Source organism: Rhinopithecus roxellana, chromosome 10, assembly GCF_007565055.1.
Source record: "Rhinopithecus roxellana isolate Shanxi Qingling chromosome 10, ASM756505v1, whole genome shotgun sequence".
Lineage (NCBI taxonomy): Eukaryota > Metazoa > Chordata > Mammalia > Primates > Cercopithecidae > Rhinopithecus > Rhinopithecus roxellana.
The window spans coordinates 22,462,571-22,488,529 of NC_044558.1; the positions used below are offsets into that span (position 1 = coordinate 22,462,571).

The 25,959-nt window shown below is 38.8% G+C and overlaps 1 protein-coding gene across 1 annotated transcript; it reads left to right on the forward strand.

The window, feature by feature from the left end:
- The first annotated feature begins 403 nt into the window (after positions 1-403).
- On the forward strand, positions 404-24,466 carry ACTR6 (actin related protein 6). The gene is made up of 11 exons (XM_010383569.1): positions 404-582; positions 4,397-4,514; positions 5,131-5,199; positions 7,120-7,243; positions 9,568-9,703; positions 9,790-9,846; positions 11,751-11,849; positions 11,945-12,023; positions 18,417-18,588; positions 20,016-20,154; positions 23,815-24,466. Exons 1-11 carry the CDS (start codon positions 419-421, stop codon positions 23,942-23,944), a joined length of 1,287 nt encoding a protein of 428 aa, XP_010381871.1. The 5' UTR covers positions 404-418; the 3' UTR covers positions 23,945-24,466.
- The last annotated feature ends 1,493 nt before the right edge of the window (positions 24,467-25,959 follow it).

Consider the following 25,959-nt stretch of genomic DNA (forward strand, 5'->3'; position numbering starts at 1 on the left):
GAGAAAGACTCAGCTTCGTCCTGAAGAGCAAGTGGGATGGGGAAGAGGACAGTATGAATTTGAGTCCAAGAGCAAGGCAGTCGATAGACCTTCTTGCTGCGTATGGTTTTGCACTTTTTTCTTCAAAGAATGTCACCGTCTGAAGAATGCTATCGGAAGACACACACATAGACACACATGCACACACACACCATCACGCAGCCGGTTCTCTACAGGATTAGAAAAAACTTGCGCAAATCAATCTGCGCAGTTAAAAACAAATACGAAATGAGCGAGAAAGCACTTAGCAGTCAAATATCGCCACCACATGAACAGGTTAAGTTTGGAAGCACAGCGGACACTCCCTAACAGTCTGGGCTGCTTAGCATCTCCGACTTCCGGCGTCCATCGTTGCTAGGGTGACCAGAGGCGCGTTCTAATGCTCCGCCCAATAAACCATAGAGTACCGGAAAAAGCTCGAGCAGAGGGGTCGGAAAGGGAAAACAACGGTGGCTGCGGTGCGGTTGGTGGTGAAATGACGACCTTAGTGCTGGATAACGGAGCTTACAACGCCAAAATCGGTTACAGCCATGAAAATGTGTCGTAAGTGCTTTCTTTCTCCGAGGGACAAGATGTATACGCCTAGTGGTTTCATGTGCTACGTTTCATCTCCGGACACCAATGAACTGCAAACGCCCCCGCGCAGCCCTGACTTAGCCAGAGGGATTCCCTGATTGGAGCTGGGTGGGTGGTTGTGATGCTTTGAATTGAAATTGATTTTGGTTTTAGTTTTCCGGGGCTGCAAGGCCCCGGAAGTGGGATGTCTCTTATTTCTTAAGAGGAAATAGCCAAGGAAAATAGACTTGTAGAGATGCGTTCCTAACAGAAGGGTCCGTAAAGTTCATCAGCCTTTGGAAACTGGGCAGCGTGTTTGGGTGCATGTGGATTTTCCTGGGTACAAGATTATAGGTTTCATTAGATTCTCAAAGGGTTCTATGACCCCCTAAAAGTCTAAAAATCACAGTCTTAGGATCTAGAGGCTTTGAAGACTTTGGCCTACTGGCCGACCTAGTTGGTAAGGTCAGTTAAACAAAAGTACTGTTAATACAATGGCATTCATAACATGTATAGTCATAAAATATGTGTTTGAATAAATAAGTAAACTTAAAGTCACGCCTTTCCTTTATCAAATTAACAGAGCATTAAAAAAAATTCTTTTCTTCCTTCCTCCTTTCCTTCTTTTTCATTTCTTTTGAAAAAGAGGGAAATCAGACTGAGTAGGAATGTAAATTGTTACAGCCTTTCTGGAAAACATTTTGGCAATATCATTGTCGCCGAGGCTGGAGTGCAGTGGTGCGATCTCAGCTCACTGCAGCCTGAATTCAAGTGATCCTCCCGCCTCAGCTTCCGGAGTAGCTGGGATTATAGGCGTGCGCCCAGCGAATTTTTTGTATTTTTAATAGAGACCGGGTTTCACCATGTTGGCCAGGCTGGTCTCGAGTCCCTGGGCTCAAGCAATCTACCTGCGTTGGCCTCCCAAAGTGCTGGTATTACGGGTGTGAGCCACCACACCCAGCCGACACAGCAATTCTTTTTTTTTTTTTTTGGAGAGGGAGTCTCGCTCTGTCGTCCAGGCTGGAGTGCAGTGGCACCATCTTGGCTTGCTGCAACCTCTGCCTCCCAGGTTCAAGCCATTCTCATGCCTCAGCCTCCCAAGTAGCTGGGACTACAGGCGCGCGCCACCATGCCCAGCTAAGTTTTGTATTTTTAGTAGAGACGGGGGTTTCACCATATTGGCCAGGCTGGTCTGAATTCCTGACCTCGTAATCTGCTTGTGTCAGCCTCCTAAAGTGCTGGGATTACAGGCGTGAGCCACCACGCCCGTCCACGACACAGTAATTCTATTATTACTTAGAGAATTAATTAGAAGTGCTTTGTATTATTCATAGACATCATATACAGGCAGCCAAAAAATGGGAAGTAAGCTAAATAATCAGGAATAGCATATTGGCTAAATACATCAAAATACGACCATGAGATTGATAACAAATTCAGCTTCTTAAAGTTATGTCTTCAAAGAATATTTAAACATGTAGAGAAAATGTCGACAGTATTATAAGTAACATAAGCGGGTATAAAACATTTTTTACAGTATTATCCCAGTGTCGTGTTGTATGTGTATAATTGATAATGGCTCTAGTTTGTCTTCCAAACCAGATTGTAAGCTCATGGCAAACAGCAAGAGGCTGAGGCGGGTGGATCACGAGGTCAGGAGATCGAGACCGTCCTGGCTAACACGATGAAACCCTGTCTCTACTAAAATACAAAAATTAGCCGGGTGTGGTGGCAGGCGCCTGTAGTCCCAGCTACTTGGGAGGCTGAGGCAGGAGAATGACCTGAGCCCGGAAGGCGAAGCTTGCAGTAAGCTGAGATCGCGCCACTGCACTCCAGCCTGGGGCGACAGAGGGAGACTAGTCTCAAAAAAAAAAAAAAAGTTGCTACTTCTGTACCCCATAGCAGCAGCAGTCTCCAGTCTTTTTGGCACCAGGAACTGGTTTCATGGAAGACAATTTTAACATGTGGTTGGGGGTATGGGTTTGGGTGATGGTTTTGAAATGAAACTGTTCTCAGGTATTAGATTCTCACAAAAAAAAAGTGTGCAAACTAGATCCCTTGCATGCACAGTTCAAAATAGGGTTCGTCCTCCTATGAGAATCTAATGCTATGGATGATCTGACAGGAGATGAAATTTAGATGTTAATGCTCATGGCCCCACCCCTCTTCCCCACCCTAGTGCTTACCTCTTGCTATGAAGGCTTGGTTCCCAACAGACCACAGACAGGTACCGGACCACAAACCCTGCAGCTGGGGACCCCTGCCCTATAGCATCTTGCTGATTGAAGGTCTTTGGCTTCGTGGAAACTTAATTTTTTCTTTCTTTTTTTTTTTTTTTTGATACAGTTTTGCTCTGTTGCCCAGGCTGGAGTGCAGTGGCATGATCTCTGCTCACTGCAATCTCCGCCTCCTGGGTTCAAGCAGTTCTCCTGCCTCAGCCTCCCTAGTAACTGGGATTACAGGCATGCACCACTATGCCCAGCTAATTTTTACATTTTTTAGTAGAGATGGGGTTTCACCATGTTGGCCAGGCTGGTCTTGAACTCCTGATCTCATGATCTGCCCGCCTCAGCCTTCCAAAGTGCTGGGATTACATTCGTGAGCCACCGTGCCCAGCCGGAAACTTAATTTTTATGGCCATAATTTTTAACTTGTGAATCTTTTTTCTTTTTTATTTTTTTTGAAACGGAGTCTCACTCTGGCTGGAGTGCAGTGGTGTGATCTTGGCTCACTGCAAGCTCTGCTTCCCGGGTTCACGCCATTCTCCTGCCTCGGCCTTCCGAGTAGCTGGGATTACAGGCATGAGCCACCACGCCTGGTCTAACTTGTGAATCTTTAATCCAAATGGTGTTAAGACTTTCTGTGTTAAAGCCAGAAAGACTAAGACCTTTACCAAAATACTGCCTCTCATCTCTGCAGTGGCAGAAGCAATACTGACCTGTAAGGATTTCTTGAGGATTATTAGAGAAAGGATCCATATAGAACTTGTTACATACTGAACTTTAAAAAAAAATTGGGGGGACATTTTAATGTTATTATTATTGTGAAATAGAGACGGGGCCTTGCTCTGTCCACCCAGGCTCGAATGCAGTAGTGGGATCACAGTTCATTTCAGCTGCAAACTCCTGCATTCAAGCAGTCCTCCTGCCTCAGCCTTCCTCTAGAAGATAGAATATAGATGCTCATCACCATGCCTGCCTGATTTGTATTTTTCTTTTTTTTTTAATTTTATTATTATTTTTGAGACTGAGTCTTGCCCCGTCACCAAAGCTGGAGTGCAGGGGTGCGATCTCGGACCACTGCAACCTCCGCCTCCCAGGTTCAAGCGATTCTCATGCCTCAGCCTCCCTAGTGGCTGTTACTATAGGCATGTGCCAGCATGCCTGGCTAATTTTTGTATTTTTTTTAGTAGAGATGGGGTTTCACCCTCTTGGCCAGGCTGGTCCCGAACTCCTGACCTCAAGTGATCTGCCCGCCTTTGCCTCCCAAAGTGCTGGGATTACAGACATGAACCACCACGCCCGGCCTTATTTTTTATTTTTTGTAGAGACAGGTTCTGGCTGTGTTGTCTAGGCTGGTCTTAACTCCTGGTCTCAAGTGATCATCTTGCTCCCAAAGTGCTGGGATTATAGGCATGAGCCCCCACTCCCAGCCTCTTGTATTATTTTAAGACAGAATGAGAAACACTGGATATATCAATCTTAGGATACACTAATCTTTTGGCATCAATAGTAATGGTTAAATAAAAATGTTTTTAGGAGCTAAATATTTAGGGGATAATTATTTGTTTCCTTGTTTCTAGGGTTATTCCTAATTGTCAGTTCCGGTCAAAAACAGCACGTCTTAAAACTTTCACTGCCAACCAGATAGATGAAATCAAAGACCCTTCTGGACTGTTTTACATCCTTCCTTTTCAAAAGGTAATCCAATTAATTATGTTTCATTTCTAGCATTGTAGACCTAAATTTAAAGATAATTTTAATTGTATGTAGAAGGCTGCGTGTAACTTAAATTTTAACTACAACCTAATTAAACCCAAATTAAAATTTAATTGTTTGGGTAAAAATAAATGACCATGATTTAGTTACTTATTGTGAGTACTGATTTTTACTTACATTAACTCTTAAGTGGTATGCACACATTAATGTAAGAAAATAAGTATAGGGAGGCAACTGTATATATATATTGGTGTGTCTTTTGAACCTCTGACATTTTAGTTATTGCTTATTTGTGAGTTTTTTGTTTTTTTAACTTTTTGAAGGAGAAAAACATACTAACATAATCGGTTTGAAATTCATACAGCAGTATACCTATGTAGCAAACCTGCACGTTCTGCACATGTATCCCAAAACTTAAAGTATAATAAAAAAATTTTAATTAAAAAAATTCAAACAGCATTACACTGGAAATGGTAACCAGAGATAGAAATCAGTGATTTAGAATCTGATTTTTAAATATTATTCAAATATTTATAATCTGATTTTTAAAAATTATTCAAATAGTCTTGATACTTAAATTTACAAAAATATTTTTTAGGGCTACTTGGTGAATTGGGATGTTCAAAGACAAGTTTGGGATTACCTTTTTGGAAAAGAAATGTATCAGGTAACAAATTAGAGTATGTATTCAAATTCTATTTCCATGTTTAATTGTAATGAAAAATTATAACTTACATTTTAAGATTTATAAACTTATGAATATATTCTCAGTATATAAAGTCACTTTTAAAATAAATAATAAATGCAAGTGCATAAAATTTCCATGTTGAAGTAGAGGTTGAGTAAAGATAGTCTGTATGAAACTCAAAATTTTACTTCAGATTTCTATTATTAGATCAATTCACTGTATCATCTTAATTTTCACAATAAAATGTCTTTGCTTACGTATCTAAATACGTGAATATTACAAGAAGATTTTGTTGTTTTTAATGTCTGTAATGTGATTATAGGTATACAGAGAAAATGTTCAAGTTTTAATACTTTTTAAGAATGTGTGTGAAAGAATTACGTAAACTTGAATATCTTAAGCATCTTGCCCTTTTCGTGTTTTTTGTTTTATTATTATTATTTTTTTATTTCAAACATCTACAGGCCAAGCGTGGTGGCTCACACCTGTAATCCCAGTACTTTGGGAGGATGAGGCGGGTGGATCACTTGAGGTTGGGAGTTTGAGACCAGCCTGGCCAACATGGTGAAACCCCGTCTCTACTAAAAATACAAAAATTAGCCAGGCGTGGTGGCACACACCTGTAGTCCCAGCTACTCTGGAGGCTGAGGCAGGAGAATTGCTTGAACCCGGAAGGTGGAGGTTGCAGTGAGCTGAGATTGCACTACTGCATTCCAGCCTGGGTGAGACTATGTCTCAATAAATAAATAAAATACATAAATAAAACATCTGCAAGTATTTTTTAATATGATTTTCTTTTCTTTTTAATAGAGATGCCCAGGCTGATCTCAAACTGCTGGGCTCTAGCAATCTGCCAGCCCCATTTTCTCTTGTTTCGTCTTTGTCTTGTCCTGTCCTGTCTTTTTTTTTTTTTTTTTTTTGAGGTAGAGTCTTGCTCTGTCACCCAGACTAGAGTGCAGTGGCACAATCTTGGCTCACTACAACCTCCGCCTCCCGGCTTCAAGTGATTCTCCTGCCTTGGCCTCCTGAGTGGCTGGAACTACAGGCACGTGCCACCACACCCGGCTCTTTTTTTTTTTTTTTTGTATTTTTAGTAGAGATGGGGTTTCACCATGTTGGCCAGGCTGGTCTGGAACTCCTTACCTCAGGTGATCTGCCTGCCTCGGCCTCCCAAAGTGCTGGGATTACAAGCTGAGCCATCGTGCCTGACCTTGTTTTCGTTTTATTTAGAAACATAACAGCCCCAATATTTGTTGTATCATTCATTAATGTTTCCATAATTGTCTTTAAACAATTTTATGGTAACATTTTATTTTCTTTCATTTTTTAGAGGCAGAGTCTTGCTCTGTTGCACAATCATGGCTCACTGCAGCCTCAATTTCCCAGGCTGAAGCAATTCTCCTACCTCATCCTTCTAAGTAGCTGGGTCTACAGGCATGTACTGCCATGCCTCGCTAATTTTTATTTATTATTATTATTATTTTTTAAGTAGAGATGGGGTCTTGCTATGTTGCCCAGGCTGGTCTCAAATTCCTAGCCTCAAGCAATCCTCCCACATCAGCCTCCCCAAGTGCTGGGATTACAGGTATGAGCCACTGTGCCAGGCTGGTAACATTATATTAGTGCTACCTCTAAGAGAAGTAAAACTGCATAATAGTTAAGTACATGGATTCTATAAGTAGACTCCCTGGATTCAAATCTTACCTATGTCATTAAATAGCTCTATGAACCTTGGTCACTTATTTAACTTTTCTGTGCCTCAGTTTGCTCATCTATTAAATGGAGATAGTAATAAGACTTATCATGATTATTATGAGGATTAAATAAATTTGTATATGTAAAACAAGTGTTAATTATCACTACAAATTATAAAACATTTTGGAATATTTTCTCCTATAGGTTGATTTTTTAGATACTAATATTATTATCACTGAACCGTACTTTAACTTCACTTCAATTCAAGAATCAATGAATGAAATTCTATTTGAAGAATACCAGTTCCAAGCAGTTTTAAGAGTAAATGGTGAGTTCAAGTTTTCACTGAAATTGAGTTATATGACTATGGATATGAATAGGGTAATATTCATAAAGTCCCAAAATATTAAGTGGCATTCTTGGCTGGCACAGTGGCTAACACCTGTAATCCCATCATTTGGGGAGGCTGAGGTGGGTAGATCACTTGAGTTTAGGAGTTTGAGATCAGCCTGGGCAACATGGTGAAACCCTGTCTCTACAAAAAAAATAGAAAAATTAGTTGGGCGTAGTGACACACACCTGTAGTCCTAGCTACTTAGGAAGCTGAGGCAGGAGGATCATTTGAGCCCAGGAGGTTGAAGCCGCAGTGAGCTGTGATCGTGCCAGCCTGGGTGACAGAGTGAGATCCTGTCTCAAAAAAAAAAAGAAATTGAGTTATGTGAAATGTGAATATGGATATGAACTGAGTAAATAAACTCTTAAAGTTCCAGAATACTATGTGGCATTTTTTAGATTTGAAGGAAATAAGACTTGGATTTTATTTTTATGTTTTTGAGATGGGGTTTTGGTCTTGTTGCCCAGGCTGGTGTGCAGTGGAGCAATCTCTGCTCACTGCACCCTCTGCTTCCTGGGTTCAAGCGATCCTCCTGACTCAGCCTCCCAAGTAGCTGGGATTACAGGCGTGCGCCACCATGCCTGGCTAATTTTGTATTTTTAGTAGAGATGGAGTTTCACCATGTTGGTCAGGCTGGTCTTGAACTCCTGATCTCAAGTGATCCACCCGCCTTGCCCTCCCAAAGTGCTGGGATTATAGGCATGAGGCACTGCGCCTGGCAAGTCTTGGAATTTTAAAACTAAATGAACCCTCAGAGATTATATAGTCAGACATCTTTCATTTTATCTTTTTACTAATATTTCTTTCTAAAGAAGTTACTAGCCACATATTTCTCATTTCTGAAAGATTTTGAGGTAGTTATCTTTTCTGTCATTTATGTGTTTGCAATTATTATTGTTTGTTTGTTTTTGTTAAGTCAGGGTCTGGCTCTGTTGCCCAGGCTAGAGCGTGTTGGCACAAACATGGCTCACTGCAGCCTCCACCTCCTGGGCTCAAGGTATCCTCCTGCCTTAGCTTCCCAAGTAGCTGGCACCACTGGTGTGTGCTGCCACATCTGGCTGATTTATTTATTTTTTGTAGAGATAGGTTCTCATTTTGTTGCCCAGGCTGATCTTGAACTCTTGGACTCAAGAGATCTTCCTGCCTCAGCCTCCCAGAGTGCTGGGATTACAGGCGTAAGCCATGGCTCCAGGCCCAATTCTTATTGTTTGAAATAATGTTAGTAGCTCAGGCTGCCAGTGTGAGGAAGAACAATCTGTAAATATCATCTAGAAGCAAGTTTATTATAGGCTTAGATTACGTGACATGGTTGGGTACAATGAAAGTATTTAAATATTTCATTTTCAGAATTTTAAGTCCATATAAGCAGCAGTATGTGCAGTGATTAAGGTCACAATCTCAACCAGGTGCAGTGGCTCATGCCTATAATCCCAGAACTTTGGGAGGCCAAGGTAGCAGGACCACGTTAGGCTAGGAGTTTGAAATCAGCCTGGTCAATATAGTGAGACTCCATCTCTACAAAAGAAAAATTAAAAAATTAACCAGGCGTGGTGGTGCATGTGTATAGTCCCAGCTACTGGAGAGGCTGAGGCAAGAGGATCACTTGAGCCCAGGAGGTGGAGGTTGTAGTGAACCATAATCGTTACCACTGGGAAGGTGCTACTGGCATCTCATGGGTAGAGGCCAAGATGCTGTTAAACATCCTACAACACATAGGAAAGCCCTGTACAACAAGGAGTTGTCCAACCCCCAATGTCAATAGTTCTGAGGTTGAGAACCCTGCTGTACAGACACACAGCCTAGGTTTGAATCCTGGCTCTGGTACTTCCTAACTGTGTGACTTTGAACACATTACTTTACTTCTCTGAGCTTCAGGTTCCTCATCTGTAAAATGGAATTGTTTTGAGTATTAACACACACACTCGTTATACAGATTTTAGAATAGAGTCTGGCATGTAATAAATGATCAGTAAAAATGAGCTGCTGTTGTAGTAATTATTTTAAACTACAGAGTGAATATTTACCTTTAAAAATGGATACCAAATTTTTATTATGTTTACCATGTAAGTGTGGTGTTTTAAAGTATAAACACTATAAAGATCTTTTGACAGTTCTGAATAATATTATAAATTAACATTTTTCTTGTAATTAAAGGGAACATTTTTGTCTTGCTGCTTGTCTTCGTTTTCTTCCTTTTTAATTGCTTTAAAGTAGTGTTATATTTTTGTTCACTTTTTTCTATATCTTTTTTTAAATAGCTGGGGCTCTCAGTGCACATAGGTATTTCCGAGATAATCCTTCCGAATTATGCTGTATCATTGTTGATAGTGGATATTCCTTTACACATATAGTTCCTTATTGTAGAAGTAAAAAGAAAAAGGAAGCAATTATTCGGTGAGTTGCATTTAATTTTCATGTTGTTTCTAAAGATTAAACAGAATGATATGTGCAATAATTAAATTTGAGTTCTCCTCTTTCAGGATAAATGTGGGAGGAAAACTCTTAACCAATCATCTAAAGGAGATCATATCTTACAGGTAATGCTTAGCTTTGATTCTTTGGGAGATTGGGGCTCTGGGAAGGAACTTTTTAAAGTAATTTAAGATTATTCCTAACTTTTAAGGCCAGGCATGGTAACTCATGCCTGTAATCCCAGCGCATTGGGAGGCCGAAGCAGGTGCATCACTTGAGGCCAGGGGTTTAAGACCAGCCTGGGCAACATGGCAAAACCCCACCTCTACTAAAAATACAAAAATTAGCCAGGTGTGGTGGTGTGCACCCGTAATCCCAGCTACTTGGGAGGCTGGGGCATGAGAATCACTTGAACCAGGAGGTGGAGGTTGCAGTGAGCCAAAATCGCACCACTTCACTCCAGCCTGGGTAACAGAGTGAGACTCTCTCTCCAAAAAAAAAAAAAAAAAAAAAAAAAGAAAGAAAAAAAATCGTAAATGTTGTACATTAACTTATGGTGCTGTTTTTAATTTTACTGTGTTTAACACATAAGTAGATTTCTTAAATCTCAATTTCTTGTTACATTAACTTTGGATGGTATCATACCATCAGTATCCCTTTGCTCCCCTAAGTGCCCTACTCCTTTATATTTGCTCCCCCACTGTGTCACTGACTCCTGGCAACCACTGATTGGCTTTCCATCGCTATATGTTTATTATTTGAAGAATGTTAGTTGCTTTTTGTTTGTTTTCTTTTTACAATTTTATTACTATTATTGTTATTTGAGGCAAGTTCTCACAGTGTTGCCCAGGCTGGTCTCAAACTCCTGGGCTCAGGAGATCTCCCATGTCAGCCTCCCTTAGTAGCTGGGATTACTGACCTGCACTTAGCGCCCCTGAGCTTGGCAAGAATGTTACAGTCTCAGATACCTAGAAGGAGGATGTTGAGTGTTACCAATACAAAAAAATGGATAAGTGTTTAAGATGATGGATATTCTAGTTATCCTGATCTGATGCACTGTGTGGGTTTCTTTTTGATTTTGAGACAGGGTCTTACTTTGTCACCCAGGCTGGAGTGCAGTGGTGTGTTCATGGTTCACTACATCCTCAACTCCTAGGCTCAAGAAATTATCCTGCCTCAGCCTCCCAAGTAGCTGGGACCACAGGCATGTGCTACCACACCTGGCTCATTTTTGTAAACAGGTTCTCACTGTGTTGCCCAGGCTGGTCTGAAACTCGTGGGTTTAAGCTGTCCTCCTGCCTCAGCCTTCCAAAGTGCTGGGATTACAGGTGTAGCCACAGTTCCCAGCAAACCATCACTGTGTACCTGAGAAATATGTACAATTATTACATGTCAACTTAAAGTATACACATATATGTTTTAAAGATACTGGTGGGAGAATGAATACTGGGATGGCCACACCCAGTCATGCCATACATTTAGCAATTTTTTCATTAAAAATAATTATGGCGAGGTACAGTGGCTCACATCTGTAATCCCAGCACTTTGGGAGGTGGAAAAGTTTTTGTTTATTGTTAAACATCTTTATTTCTATAGTAAGCCAATGTTTAAGCTTCACCCTCAGTCAAATATTTATTATTAAACAGCTTGTATGTGCTTGGTACTGTGTGCTGACTCAACAATACTTAATATAATCAGAAAAGAAAGTGCATAGAGTTAAGGGATCGTAGCGAGATTCTATTCAGAATGGTTTGTGGGGGGATGTTTGCTTTTTAGTTAGATAAACCCCACTTAATATCTTTGTTTTCCGTTTCCTTACCTATAAACTGACTAATATCTACCCTCAGAGGAATAGTGTGGAAATTAATGGAAGTGACAGTATTCCATAAAGTTAAAATTATTTTACACATTCAAGAATTTCAAACTTCAAAAAATCAGTTGCCTGAAAATTTAATTCCAGAAAAAATTTCAGATAATTGTAAATTATATTTGTTTCTGTGTCAAATTTTACAACTTTTATTTCTGTTAGGCAGCTACATGTTATGGATGAAACACATGTGATTAATCAAGTGAAAGAAGATGTATGCTATGTGTCTCAGGATTTTTATAGAGACATGGATATTGCAAAGTATGTATAATGACAGTCTAAGGATTGGAAAGTAGATTGTTGGGGGATGTTACACATAATTAGGATATTTCATAAATCTCAATTTTGTTTTCCAGGTTGAAAGGAGAAGAAAATACAGTAATGATAGACTATGTCTTGCCTGACTTCAGTACAATTAAAAAGGGCTTTTGTAAGGTAATTTTTAAAAACTATCAATGGTTGGTTGCTACGGCTCATGTCTATAATCCCAGCACTTGGGGAGGCCAAGATGGTAGTTAAGAGACTGGCCTGGGCAACAAAGCAAGCCCCTGTCTCTTATTATAAAATTAAAAAAAAAAAATCAGTGATATTTCAAGTGATCACCTCAGTTAGATTTGAAAAGAATTTCATTTAGGCCAGGCGCAATGGCTCACACCTGTAATCCCAGCACTTTGGGAGGCTGAGTCAGGTGGATCACGAGGTCAGGAGTTCAAGACCAGCCTGGCCAACATAGTGAAACCCCATCTTCTACTAAAAATATAAAAAAAATTAGCTGGGTATGGTGGCAGGTGCCTGTAGTTCCAGCTACTTGGGAGGCTGAGGCAGGAGAATCACTTGAACCCACGAGGTGGAGGTTGCAGTGAGCTGAGATCACACCACTGTGCTCCAGCCTAGGTGACACAGCTAGACTCTGTCTCAAAAAAAAAAAAAAAAAATAATAATAATAATTTCACATCCAGCTGGGATTGGCAGGGCCTTAGAGAGCTGCTTTTCTTTTGTCTGTCTGTTTTTTTTTTATTTTGAGACAGCATCTCACTCTGTGACCCAGGTTAGAGTGCAATGGTGCGATCACAGCACTCACTATAACCTTGACCTCCCAGGCCCAGGTGATCCTCCTGTTTCAGCCTCCAGAGTTGCTGCAACTGCAGGCATGTGCTACCACGCCTGGCTCATATTTGTATTTTTTGTAGAGAGGGGTCCTACAGTGTTTCCTAGGCTGACCTCAAACTCCTGGGCTCAAATGATCCTCCTGCCTTGGCTTCTAGGTGTTGGGATTACGGGCATGAGCCACAGCTCCTGGCCCTTAGAGAGTTGTTGATTACTACCTTCCTGCTGGCCATTTCACCAGGCAAAAGTGAAATTTGATAGATAAATTTCTTAGTAAATTTATTTAGAAAAAGAACTATCAGCCAAAAGATAGCACATAGGGCAAATCTGGAGATAAACAGTATCATTATGTATATTATGGCTAACCCATTTTTGTTTACTAGTTTAAATTGAGTTAGAAATTGGTTATTTTCCTATTGTGAAAATTATTGACATAGCTGACCCAGGGCCAAATTTTACTTCCGTTTGGTCTGGTATGATTAGGTTAGAAAAGGACAGAATCCAATGGAGTTTCAAAGTGTTGAGAAGCAGTTTATCATGGATTCAAAATAATTTCTGTTTATCTTTGATCAGCTCAGATAAAATGACTTCTGTGTTTAGGTAAATGTGAAGTTTGCGTTTCTGGTTACCAACTTGATGAGGACTGTTGGGAAGTTAAAAATCTTTGGTCAGAAACATAAGCACATTTGCACAAGGAGACATTTATAATATTCATTGCAGTGTACTTTAAAATAGTGAAAAATTGAGTCCTGCCTAAATATCCACTAATGGAAGGAGAATAATTTTTGAATATGTTCATATAATAAAATAATAAGCAGTAGTGAAATCAAGTAGAGCCTATATAAACAGCATGGATAAATCTCAGAAATCTGATTTTCATAGAAAAGCACATTTAGAAAGCTATGTATACTTTTAGTCTATGCAGAATAATATATATTCTCTTTTTTTGGTGAGAATAATAGTATGTTATGAAAGTATACTTAAATATGAAGTAAAAGTATAAAAAACTATGTATGTGAATGATAAAACACCAAATTAGGGGAGTGTCAGCTTATCTGTAAAGTTACATTAAGCTGGTTGGTGAATATGTGGGTTTTATGTAGTTTTTTATACTTAGTATGCCTGAAAACAAAAATGAATTTTTTTTGGCCAGATTATTGAGGTGAAATATGAATCAGAGTTCAGAGACCACTTGGGGCCCTATAAAAACTGAAATCATCCTTTTATGTTCTTAGAAACAGATCCTTGTGACTGGTTGTGGTGGCACACACCTACCTGTTATCCCAGCATTTTGGGAGGCTGAAGTGGGAGGATTGTTTTTTTTTTTTTTTTTTTTTTTTTTTGAGACGGAGTCTCACTCTGTCGCCCGGGTTGGAGTGCAGTGGCCGGATCTCAGCTCACTGCAAGCTCCGCCTCCCGGGTTTACGCCATTCTCCTGCCTCAGCCTCCCGAGTAGCTGGGACTACAGGCGACCGCCACCTCGCCCGGCTAGTTTTTTGTATTTTTTTTTTTTTTAGTAGAGACGGGGTTTCACCGTGTTAGCCAGGATGGTCTCGATCTCCTGACCTCGTGATCCGCCCGTCTCGGCCTCCCAAAGTGCTGGGATTACAGGCTTGAGCCACCGCGCCCGGCCGGGAGGATTGTTTGAGGCCAGGAGTTTGAGACCAGTCTCAGCAACAAAGTGAGACCCTGTCTCTACGGAAAAAATTAATTAATTAATTAATTAATTAAAATCAGCTGGGCATGGTGTTGCACACCTGTATTTCTAGCTACTCAGGAGGCCGAGGTAGGAGGATTGCTTGTGCCCATGAATTCGATTTTACAGTGAACTATGATCATTTCACTGCACTCCAGAACTGGGCAACAGAGCCAGACCCTGTCTCTTTAAAAACAGAAGAAACAAAAAACAAAAAATGAAACAGATCCTTTTGAAAGGACCTAGGCTGGCTTTCAGAAATGGGAATTAAGATACATGATGGGAAAAGGTTGCCTGGGCATACATCAGGTAGAGAGAAACTGGAAGCCCAAGTCCTAGCTAGGATATAGAAGGTGTGTTTTTTTTCTTCTCTACAAGACGAAAACTGCCCCAAACATTCAAATACTAAACCTCTTTCTTACTAGGAACATTTGATCATCGTCATATTTTATAGCTGGTACCTTGTGGAAAATTTATGGTACTCTGTAATCCTGATTACTACAGAGATGGATCTGAGTGAAGTCTCAGTGACTTCCAGTCTCAAACCTGACTGGTCATTGGAATCTCTTGGGGCACTTCAAAACAAAACAAAACCTGTATCCATGTTCTCAGTTCCTCTTCCTAGAATTACTTACTTCATAAGTTTGAAAACTTAAAACCTCTTCCAGATGATTAGATAGTCAACTAAGAAATCTTTCTTTTTAGAACAACTCTCCTTCCCTGCAAATGACAGCCTATTTGTTTATTGGATATTTTCTTCTAAACTCTGCCGGCTTCTTCCTTGCCAAATCATAAGCCGTGTTTTCTCAAGTGAGTACCTTATGCAATAAGCCAGTAGAGGTGTGGTTATTCTCCTAGTTGACCATTAGTTTACTCATCTTTAGAAAAGGCAGAAGCCATATAAGGTTTCTTATTGGCCTTTGACCTTGTGAACAGAATCTGGTTATGGACTGCACTTAATTTACTCAGGATACACTGTTGCTGATTCTCATATCTAATGTGTATTTTAATATCAGATGAGTGGACACAGTCAGTTGGAACCGGGCTTTTGGCAGATGATACAGTGTTACAGCAAATGTTTATTATAGAAAGAATGGTTTAATTTTTGTCAATTTTGTTAAAATGTATACCTTATTAGAGTCTGTGTTAAATCATCTTAATTTTTTAAAAATTTAGAAACAGTTATATTTTACCTATTGGGATTTTGTATGTTGTTTTGATTTTAATACTTGATTAAAATAAACATTTGAGAGCCTTTATTCCTAGGATTTTGTTAACACTTGAACTTTGATAGTTTCAAGAATATTTTTAAGTAGTTGGGGGAAGTTACATACTTGATTTTCTAGCACTAATGGTAGTAACAATAGCAATAAAAATAGGCCTGTAATATCATTACAGATAACAACCAATAGAAATTCCAGTTTTCTTTCTTATCAGAAAGAGGAAGCTTGCTAATGTATAATGAATTTGACTGACCTAAATTGAGAAAATCGTCCTCAACGTTGATTAGCACTTTCTGCAGAGCCAGCATAACTTACACTGATCATTTCTTTAATTATACTGGAACTAACTTTATGAGGGCTGTGTAGTAATCATGACCTACATTGACACATGACCTAAAGTAGCAGCTCCCAGTGACACTTAAAAATTTCATTTGTCTGTCTAAAATAAAAGTCTTTTTGTAATTATACTCTTTTGTAATTATACTGTAATAAAACAGAAACTACTTGTAGTACCAGATTACATTTTTTGTTTGTTTTGAGGCGGGGTCTTGTTCTGTAGCCCACGCTGGAGCGCGATCACGGCTCACTGCAGCTTTGGCCTCTCAGGCTCAAGTGATCCTCCCACCTTAGCCTCCCAAGTAGCTGGAACCACAGATGTTTGCCACCACGCCTAAGTTTTTAAAAAGTTACTTGTAGAGACGAGCTACCACACTCATCTGTGTTGCCCAGGCTAGCCTCAACTCCTGGGCTCAAGTGATCTTCCCACTTTGGCCTCCAAAGTGCTGGGATTATAGGTGTGAACCAGTGTGCCCAGCCTCCAGATTACATGTTAATGGTTAATGGCTTTAGTGCTAACATTTAACAAGGATATCTAGACTGGCTCTCTCTCCTAGTTAGTCATTTAATCCAGAATAAGTCCCATGATCCTCTTCTCTCAATCAGGTCTATGAACTAGATAACCTCTAATGTTTTGTCAACTGAAATTCTCTAAGTCTGCAACTATCTCAGGTTATTTTGAATGTTGACAGAATGACTTATATCCCTTAAACTCAAGTCAGTGAATGGCTGGAATTTAATGAATTTGTAAATTCATAGAAAATATTTTCCATTCTGCTTGAGAAGGAAGAATACTTCTGTGAGGCATAGTATTCTTCTCTTTGTTACATATAACTGTATTTTGGGTTAAAAGTGATTTATAGTTTTTTGGGTTAAAAGTGATTTATAGTTTTTTGTTCTTCCTGGAGTATTTGTGAATATTGTGTAATTTTCAGGATATTTTTTATTATAGAATAATGTTTTGAGCATGAAATTACCAAATGATCAAAATCTAACCATTTATATCCAGGTTATGAGTGGTAGTATCGTGGAAGGAACATTTTGTATGTACTTTGGGTTATGATATGAACGACCTTGAACAAGTAATATGCTCTTGCAGAGCCCAATTGCATCATTACTTTAAAAGGAAAATATGCCTGTGTTACAGGGTTATATGAGAGTTCAGTGGGATAATGTATGTAATATTTTTAATGAATGATATGTTGTTGTCTTGCATACTGTTATTCAAAAATTTATTAAGTACTGTGTGCCAGGTACTTTTTTATGCTAGTTCATGGATATGTGATGGTGAACAATATAAGCTATGAAGGATAATATAGGGTGATAGAGAATAGTGAAGGATCTTTTTATTTGGGAAGCAGAAAAAACCTCTCAGGAAGCTGAAATCTGAATAGAGAGTAGATGGCTGATCATATTAAGGAATCTATAATATTATTTGTATGTGTTACTTTTTAATAAATTGCTAGTGTTTTAATATATTTTAAGTATTTTTATACTTACATAAAGGACTGGGACCTATCCTTTCATGGGAGGACAACTGCATTAATAAGTCAAATGAAATGAGTGTCTTTACCTGAATCTAGCTAGGAAAGCTGATGGTTGTAAAATTGAGAGGGACCATTATTTTTAATGATTTAGAATATTGTGAGAGGAGATTATTTTTTCTAGCCCCCTCAGCACTACAGCTCACAGAATGGGTGGGGTAGCAGAAAATAAATAACAAGAAAATATGAGTCATGGTTGTTTAAAGTTTGTTTGTTATACATAGGCCTTATAATTATAAGGTAATTTCAAGGATAAGGACCATGGACTTGCTTAAATCATTTATAAACTAATTTAGAATAGAGATTGAATACACAGTAAAGAAATGTGGAGATGTAGGCTCTTTCCAGAAGGGAATGGGGAAATCCTAGTAGAATAGAGGCACATATCCAGTAAACACCTAAATTAGGGCAGTGAAAGTAGACAGTGGAAACACAAGACATAGTAAATTTTTTTAATTTAGAGTGTGTTCTTTGTTCCCTAGGAACTAGAATCATTGTACCATTATAGATAGATTATCAAGTTCTCTCTTGTCTGTTCTCTTTTTTTCTTTGTATTTTATTTTATTTTTTTTTCTTAAGAGACAGGTGTCTTGCTATGTTTCCCAGGCTGTCTTGAACTCCTGGGCTCAAGTGATCCACCCGCCTTGACCTCCTAAAGTGCTGGGATTACAGGCGTGAGCCAGGGCACCTGGCCCTCTTTGTATTTTAGAGTGTGTGGAATAAAGCTGCCAAATTATCTTTGAAGGAACAGCCATATTGGCGTCAGTAATTATTTAGTTGTGTTTTGTATGATTTTGGCAACAGTAAAGGCAGCCACATTTTTCTCAATTTTGAGAATCCTGAAAATTCCAAGAACATGGTTAATATATTAGTATTGCATATTACTAATGTAACTTAAACTTTAATCTTCTTTTTCTTTAAGCCAAGGGAAGAGATGGTGTTGAGTGGAAAATACAAATCTGGGGAACAAATTCTTCGTTTAGCCAATGAGAGATTTGCTGTTCCAGAAATACTCTTTAATCCTTCTGATATAGGCATTCAAGAAATGGGAATTCCAGAAGCTATTGTCTATTCAATTCAGAATCTACCTGAAGGTACATAAATAGAGTAAAATACTAAAGAATTATAATTGTTTAAAAAGAATCATAAGCCCTATGAATGCTGTTTTTTCTAAATAATTTCAGGGAAATTGGTGAGTCTGTTTTATTTGCAGAGATTTCTAGATCCCATAATGCACTTAAATAATTCTTGATTCATCTTTAAGTATAAGTTTTTTTCTTTTCTTTTATCTTTTTTTGTGATTATAAATTTGATAGAGGAGAAATCATTATGGTCCATTTAAACTTGAAGAAATGTATCTCCCCATGAGTATTAAATTGCCATATCCATTTTAGAAAAGTTTTCATTTAACCCTGATCTGTACAGAATAAAAATTTATAACTTAACAATTTAATGGTTTTCAGCTATTGGTGGACTGACTTATTCTTTCTGTTATATTTAGAGTAACATACAGGATTAATTTTAAAGGGATTGGAATATGGTGTTTCATAGTGATTTCTGGATTCTCCTGAAACATGCCTTAAGTAAATAATGTTCTAGAGTTTTAGGATACTTTAATATCTCCCTGGTTCACAAGAAGTAGGCATTGGAGAAAATCTAGCACAGGCCATGTGCTTTCCTCTCATAAAAATAAAAAAAAAAATAATAATAATCTATCCGTACATAATTATTTCACAGCTATTTTCATATTTCCCATTTTATATAAGGTTGCAGTCATGATGTGTACAACATTTTGTACTACACTGCTTTAATGTCATGGCAGAGTGAGACTCAAGGTCAATATACGGAAACTCTGCCCTTGTTTTACTGAACAGAAACATTAGGTGGGACAGCCTGTACTTATTAATTCCTGATGGATTTTCCAGTGGTGTTTTGAAGGCTTTTAATACTTAACATTTGCTATCATATAACTTTAATGCGTGTTCATACTTAGATCCCTTCTTTAAACATAGATTATGAGTGTTTTTAATTATCAAAGGTAAGTATTGCACAGCATATATGTTTGCCTCAGTGAGATAATGTGGAGATTTGGGCTTGTAAGTTCAAATGTCATGAAAGACCTTTTCATCCTTATGATAGCTCACAGTCTCAGCCTACAGCAAGACCCCTCCCCCCCATTTTAGAGAATAATAATTATAATTATCAAGTTTTTTTTTTTTTTTTACTACACTGTCACTCATTTTTATATGGCTTACGTGAGTGTACAGTAAGTAGCCAGTAGTTTCCCCCATCTTAGGTTTTTCTTTTAAAGATCTATGAGGTCATATTTCACTCTTTAATGTCTTTATTTGTATAAACTGTAACCTCACTACAAATCTTAGAATGGACCTGAAAATTTGATTTCCCACCAGTAACTCTAATCCCTAATTGCTTCTTATCTGATCCCTCATCCACATCTTTCCAGAAAAGTAAACAGATTTTCTAATGCCTTTTTTCCTTTCCTTCTCTTTTTCTTTTAAAGAAATGCAGCCGCATTTTTTTAAGAACATTGTCTTGACAGGAGGAAATTCCCTTTTCCCAGGATTTAGGGATCGGGTTTACTCAGAAGTTCGATGTCTTACTCCAACAGATTATGATGTTTCTGTTGTGCTGCCTGAAAAGTAAGTGTTGTTTTATATAGAAATGAGACATGGAAGTCCGCATATAGAAAAGGTGGTCTGTTGACTTGAGTTTAAAGCCTGGCTCTCCCACGGTGGCAGGTTTATTTCACCTGCTGAATATTCATTTCTCTTCTTTCAAAAATTGAAATGATAAACCTTACATTTCTCTAAATTAAATGGAAGTATGTAAAGTGCCAACCATAATGTTTCGTACACAATGGGTGCTCAATTAAGTATATGGGGTGATTACTCCCATGTAGTAAATCAGCCTTGGTTGTAAAAGATTTTTATAGGCAAAGCAATCAGGCTATTACCTATATGGTTTATCTGAGATGTATTATTTCTTGACAGTTTCTGTCAGGAATAGAAATTGAATAATTGAACCATTGTGATAAGTTTTATCAATTCATAAATTATTTTAGAATTTTAAAAATTCCCTTTAAATGACTTTTCTAATGAGGTTTTTAAAATTCAAAACTGTTTTATGTCTACCCTGTACCCTGTTATATGAGAAAAAGTGCATATCATCACTTCCACTTTAGTGGTTAAAATAAACTAAGGTAGGGCCAGGCGCAGTGGCTCTCGCCTGTAATCCCAGCACTTTGGGATGCTGAGGCAGGCAGATCACTTGAGCTCAGGAGTTTGAGAACAGCCTGGGCAACATGGTGAAGCCCCATCTCTATAAAAAATTAGCCAGATGTGCTGGTGTGCACCTGTAGTCCAAGCTACTCAGGAGGCTGAGGAAGGAGGATCATTTGAGCCCAGGAGGTGGAGGTTGGTGTGAGCTAAGATTGCACCACTGTATGCTAGCCTGGGTGACAGAGCGAGACTCTGTCTCAAAAACAAACTAACAACTCCCCCCGACCCACTGCAAAAAAACAAAAAGAACGAAGGTAGAATTTTACAGCTCTAAGGGCTTATATATCATCCTATTCAATATTCTTATTTTGTAAATAAAGAAACAAGGGCTCATGAGTTGGCAAATGCCTTATAGTGAATTAACAGCAATGATCAGATTAAAACCCAGTTTTCTTACCTTGAGTGAGGACTTCTTACCAAAATACATGTCTAAAAAACTCACCCCTAGTGTTAGTGGCAGAGTTGCAAACAAGACCCCACATACCTGGCTCTTAATTCTAGAGTTTTGCTTTAAAGCTAAAGTAGAATTTTCCAAAATCAATAGAAGTTCATAGAAGGCCCTCATTGGTATCCCTTTCTTTTATAGCTATGAGATAAATGAATAAACAACTTAAAAATATTGGAATGATTTTTCTCACCACTAATGTTCATATGTTCTTAAGAGTATAAAGCATATTGGCTTTTTATCTTGCATGCACGGGTTACAGGCCAAAGGATCCACAGAACTAAGTCTTATTATTTTATTAAATAAATTTTTATTGTGCATCCACTGCTTTTGTATAAATATATGTGTATACTTACATATAAATCCATTTTTATAAAAGCTTAATGCAAATATAATAAATACAATAAAGAAAACATTTATTGGCCAGGTTTGGTGGCTCACACCTGTAATTGTACCAGTTTGGGTGGCCAAGGTAGGGAGATCACTTGAGTCCAGGAGTTGGAGGTTATAGTAAATTAGGATTGCATCAGTGCACTCCAGCCTGGGCGACAGTGTGTGACCATGTCTCTAAAAAAAACAAAAAGGAAAAAAAGAAGGAAAAAAGAAAGAAAAGAAAACCTTCTTTTCTTTTTTTTTTCTGTAGAGACAGTCTCACTGTTTCACACAAGCTTGCTTCCAACTCCTTGGCTCAGTAATCTTCTGCCTTAGCCCAGCCAAGTTGGGTTTTGGGGTTTTTTTTACATTTTAAAAAATTTTTTGAGATGGAGTCTCACTCTGTTGCCCAGGCTGGAGTGCAGTGGTGCAATCTCGGCTCACCACAACCTCCGCTTCCCGGGTTCAAGTGATTATTCTGCCTCAGCCTCCCAAATAGCTGGGAGTACAGGTACACGCCATCATACTCAGCTAATTTTTGTATTTTTAGTGGAGATGGGGTTTCACTATGTTGGCCAGGCTTGTCTCAAACTCCTGACCATGTGATCCGCCCGTCTTGGCCTCTCAAAGTGCTGGGATTACAGGTATGAGCTACTGCGCCTGGCTTTGGGGTTTCTTTTTTTTTTTTTTTTTTTTCTGAGACAGAGTCTCACTCTGTCACCAGGCTGGAGTGCAGTGGTGTGATCACGGCTCACTGCACCCTTGACCTCTGGACTCAGGTGATCCTCTCACCACAGCCTTCCATGTAGCTGGGACTGCATGCATGCACCACCATGCCTGGCTAATTTTTAAAATTTTTGGTAGAGATGGGATCTTGCTGTGTTGCTCAGGCTGGTCTTGAACTCCTAGGCTCAAGCAGTCCTCCCACCTCGACCTACCAAAGTGCTGGGATTACAGGTGTGAGCCACCATAACCGACCTTTGTTTTAATAGAGACAAAGTCTCCCTCTGTTACTCGTGTGATCACAGCTCACTGCAACCTTGAACTCCTGGGTCCAAGCAGTCCTTCTGCCTCAGCCTCATAAGTAGCTAGGACTACAGGTATATGCCACTACACTTGACTAGAAAACATTGATTTAACTTTTTTCTTTACCTTTTTCAGATTTGAAACTCTAAACTGGGGAAAAAGAAGAGTAGAAATAGAATTGAGCCATAACACAAAGTATAACCTTGGTTGTAGATAGCAAAACCAAACTAGATGTTTTACTCGCTCTAATTTTACCTATTGTCTGTGTCTTCCCACATAATTGTTTATCATACACTGTGTTTTCTGTTTCGTTTATTAGAGGCAACAAAGTGTAGCAGCAAAAGCACAGACTGTGAAAACAGTTCTGAGTTAGATCCTAGTTCCAGCCTAAATTCTAGTTCCAGACTTAACTTCTCTGAGCCTCATTTTTCAAATCTATAAAGTGGGTGTAGGCTGGGTGTGGTGGCTCACGACTATAATCCCAGCACTTTGAGAGGCCGAGGTGTGCGGATCACCTGAGGTCAGGAGTTCGAGACCAGCCTGGCCAACATGGCAAAACCCCACCTCTACTAAAAATACAAAAAAGTAGCCATGTGTCGTGGCATGTGCCTATAGTCCCAGCTACTTGGGAGGCTAAAGCAGGAGAATTGCTTGAACCTGGGAGGTGGAGGTTGCAGTGAGCTGAGATTGCACCACTGTACTCCAACCTGGGCAGTGAGGTTGAGATGGAGTGAGGCTCCATCTCAAAAAGAAAGAAAGTAGCTATTTTATGGGTTGCTATGAGAATTACTGAGATGACATATCTTTGCCACATTCAGAATTTAGACTCAGTATGACAGTTTTTCTTTTTAGGCATCTTTTGATCTTTTGCTTATATTCTTGTTTTTTCCTTAGAATTAGAGGGTCCATAAATTCAGGACATAGGGAAAAAGGAACATTTACTATTTTGTAGCAGTGAACAAGGTTCCTTTCCTTTTTGGGTTGCTCTACTCATATGAAATGTATGCTTATTTCTGTACCTTAAATGATTTTCTGTTGGGTTGGGCAGAGCTTGCCACATTTTAATGGCCAAAAAAACCCACAAATTACTTTTGCACTAACCTAATAAGTAATTTATGTTTTAGGCATTTCAGTTTTTCTGTAAAATCATCTGGGTTCATTTATACCTTTATTTTCAGCCCTATTACTTATGCCTGGGAAGGTGGAAAATTGATATCAGAGAACGATGATTTTGAAGATATGGTGGTAACAAGAGAAGATTATGAAGAAAATGGACATAGCGTCTGTGAAGAGAAATTTGATATTTAAGCAACATTTTTGAATGAAAGTCTTGACTAGTTGTGACCGTAAGGTTTAATTTCAAAATTCCTTTTAAAAGAGGTTAAGGAACTGTGTTACCTTTCATCCTAAGAAAGAGGCTTGAATTTATAAATACTTTGATTGATTGCTAATTTTCAAAGGCTTTTTATGTAGGTTATTACAGTAAACTGTAACTCAGTCCACATTTTCATTTAGGAGCTAGACTACCATAACAATGCTTATGCTGTTTCCAAGGGTAGGTTATTTTTCATTAAAAGAAGAAAGAATGAATGCATTTTAAATTTAATTCTTCATAGGTGAAAGCACAAATTTAACTGCTTCACTGGACAGTTTTCCTTAGAAGGTAGTTTTGTGTGACTGTGACTAAAGTATTTTATTTAAAAATTGTCATTCTTATTTATACATTCTAAAGTTGGAAAGACTGATCTTATATGTGTATAATGTTTATTTTGTACCTAGAGTACATTTAAAAGGGTGGAGACTAAGCTAATAAAGTTTTTTTGGTCACTACTGTGTTGGCAGAATATCTTACTTCACTCATAAAAGTACTATTTTTTTTAGGATGTATGAAAAGAGATTTGAAGTTAACTCAGGGTTGTGCAAGAACTCTTTTATTTATTTATTTATTTATTTTGAGACAGAGCCTTGCTTTGTCACCTAGGCCGGAGTGCAGTGGCGTGATCTTGGCTCACTGCAACCTCCGCTTCCCAGGTTCAAGCAATTCTCCTACCTTAGCCTCCCGAGTAGCTGGGATTACAGGTGTGTGCCACCACCACCACGCCTGGCTAATTTTTGTATTTTTAGTAGAGACAGGGTTTCACCATGTTGGCCAGGCTGGTCTTGAACTCCTGAGCTCAAGTATCTGCCCGCCTCAGCCCCCTAAGATGATGGGGTTACAGGTGTGAGCCACTGCGCCTGGCCTGTTCAAGAACTCTTGATACAAATGTTAGCATTTTGTTTTTAAAACTCCTTTAAACCAAAACAGTGATCCACAATAAACATTAAAGTGGTCAAGATTCCAGCTTTCCAATTTTAGGTAACAGCTGACAGTGACATCAATGAATAGATCAGGTAGGCTCTTCTGATTGCAAGCAGTAGAAACTCATTTGGGCTATATCTTCAGCAAAACAAAATTTATCAGCAGGACAAAGGATAGCGTATAAAGTCTAAGAAAAGCTGGGTCCACAGCCTTAAGAAAGATAAAAAACAGGGTAACTTTAGGAATCTTAAGTTACAGAAACAGGGACAGTCCTTCTAGAGCCCTGCCATCAAAATATCTCATCTCCTATGTTTTCTATCTTAGGTCATTGTGCTCAGGAATCAAATTTCTAGCATTCTTTTCACCCTAACTAGGATTATGTTCCTATCCTATGGCTCTAGGGGCTTTGATTGACAATCCTACTGTGATGGCCTAGAGTGAAAGAAAGTAGTCTCCCAAAGGAAAACAAGTGAAAAGATGAATGCTGGTCAGGGTGAAAGCTGTCCAGTTACAGTCATAGATTATATTCCTTTAGGGCCTGGTTATTCCTTCCTAGACCTAGACTGGTTATCATTGCAGAGTTGCAAAGTGACCATGTTTGTGTGATATGTGGTTACTGGCATATAATCTGTGGAGAGTGTAGCAAGAAGATGCTGGTGGTACAAGAGAAATTCTTGCAACCAAACAATATAACTGTTCCAGAAGTTCAAGGTGATGTCACTGGAGGTAAAAAGGTAAGTCCTCATTTAAAGTGCATTATCTGTCTGGACCTCATCCTGGACAGCAGAAACACCAACCAGGTGTTTTTCCTTTGAGAAACTGGGTCATTCCTCAAAGCTGCCTTTCCTAAACATGCCCCAGCCTAATGTTTATGTTTGTCTGAGAATAATGTGTATGTGTGTTTTCACATGCTTATTACAGTAAACTAATTTTTATATAAATTAGGTCTCATAGTGCTCATTTTTGAACCACTACAAATTGGTGTTTTTTGTTGTGTTTTTTTTTGAGACGGAGTATCACTCCA

Coding starts and splice junctions, on each gene's coding strand:
- ACTR6 (XM_010383569.1), top strand. CDS start 419: ATGCTCCGCCCAATAAACCATAGAGTACCGGAAAAAGCTCGAGCAGAG. Junction 583..4,396: donor TACAGCCATGAAAATGTGTC/GTAAGTGCTTTC, acceptor CCTTGTTTCTAG/GGTTATTCCTAATTGTCAGT. Junction 11,850..11,944: donor AGAGACATGGATATTGCAAA/GTATGTATAATG, acceptor TTTGTTTTCCAG/GTTGAAAGGAGAAGAAAATA.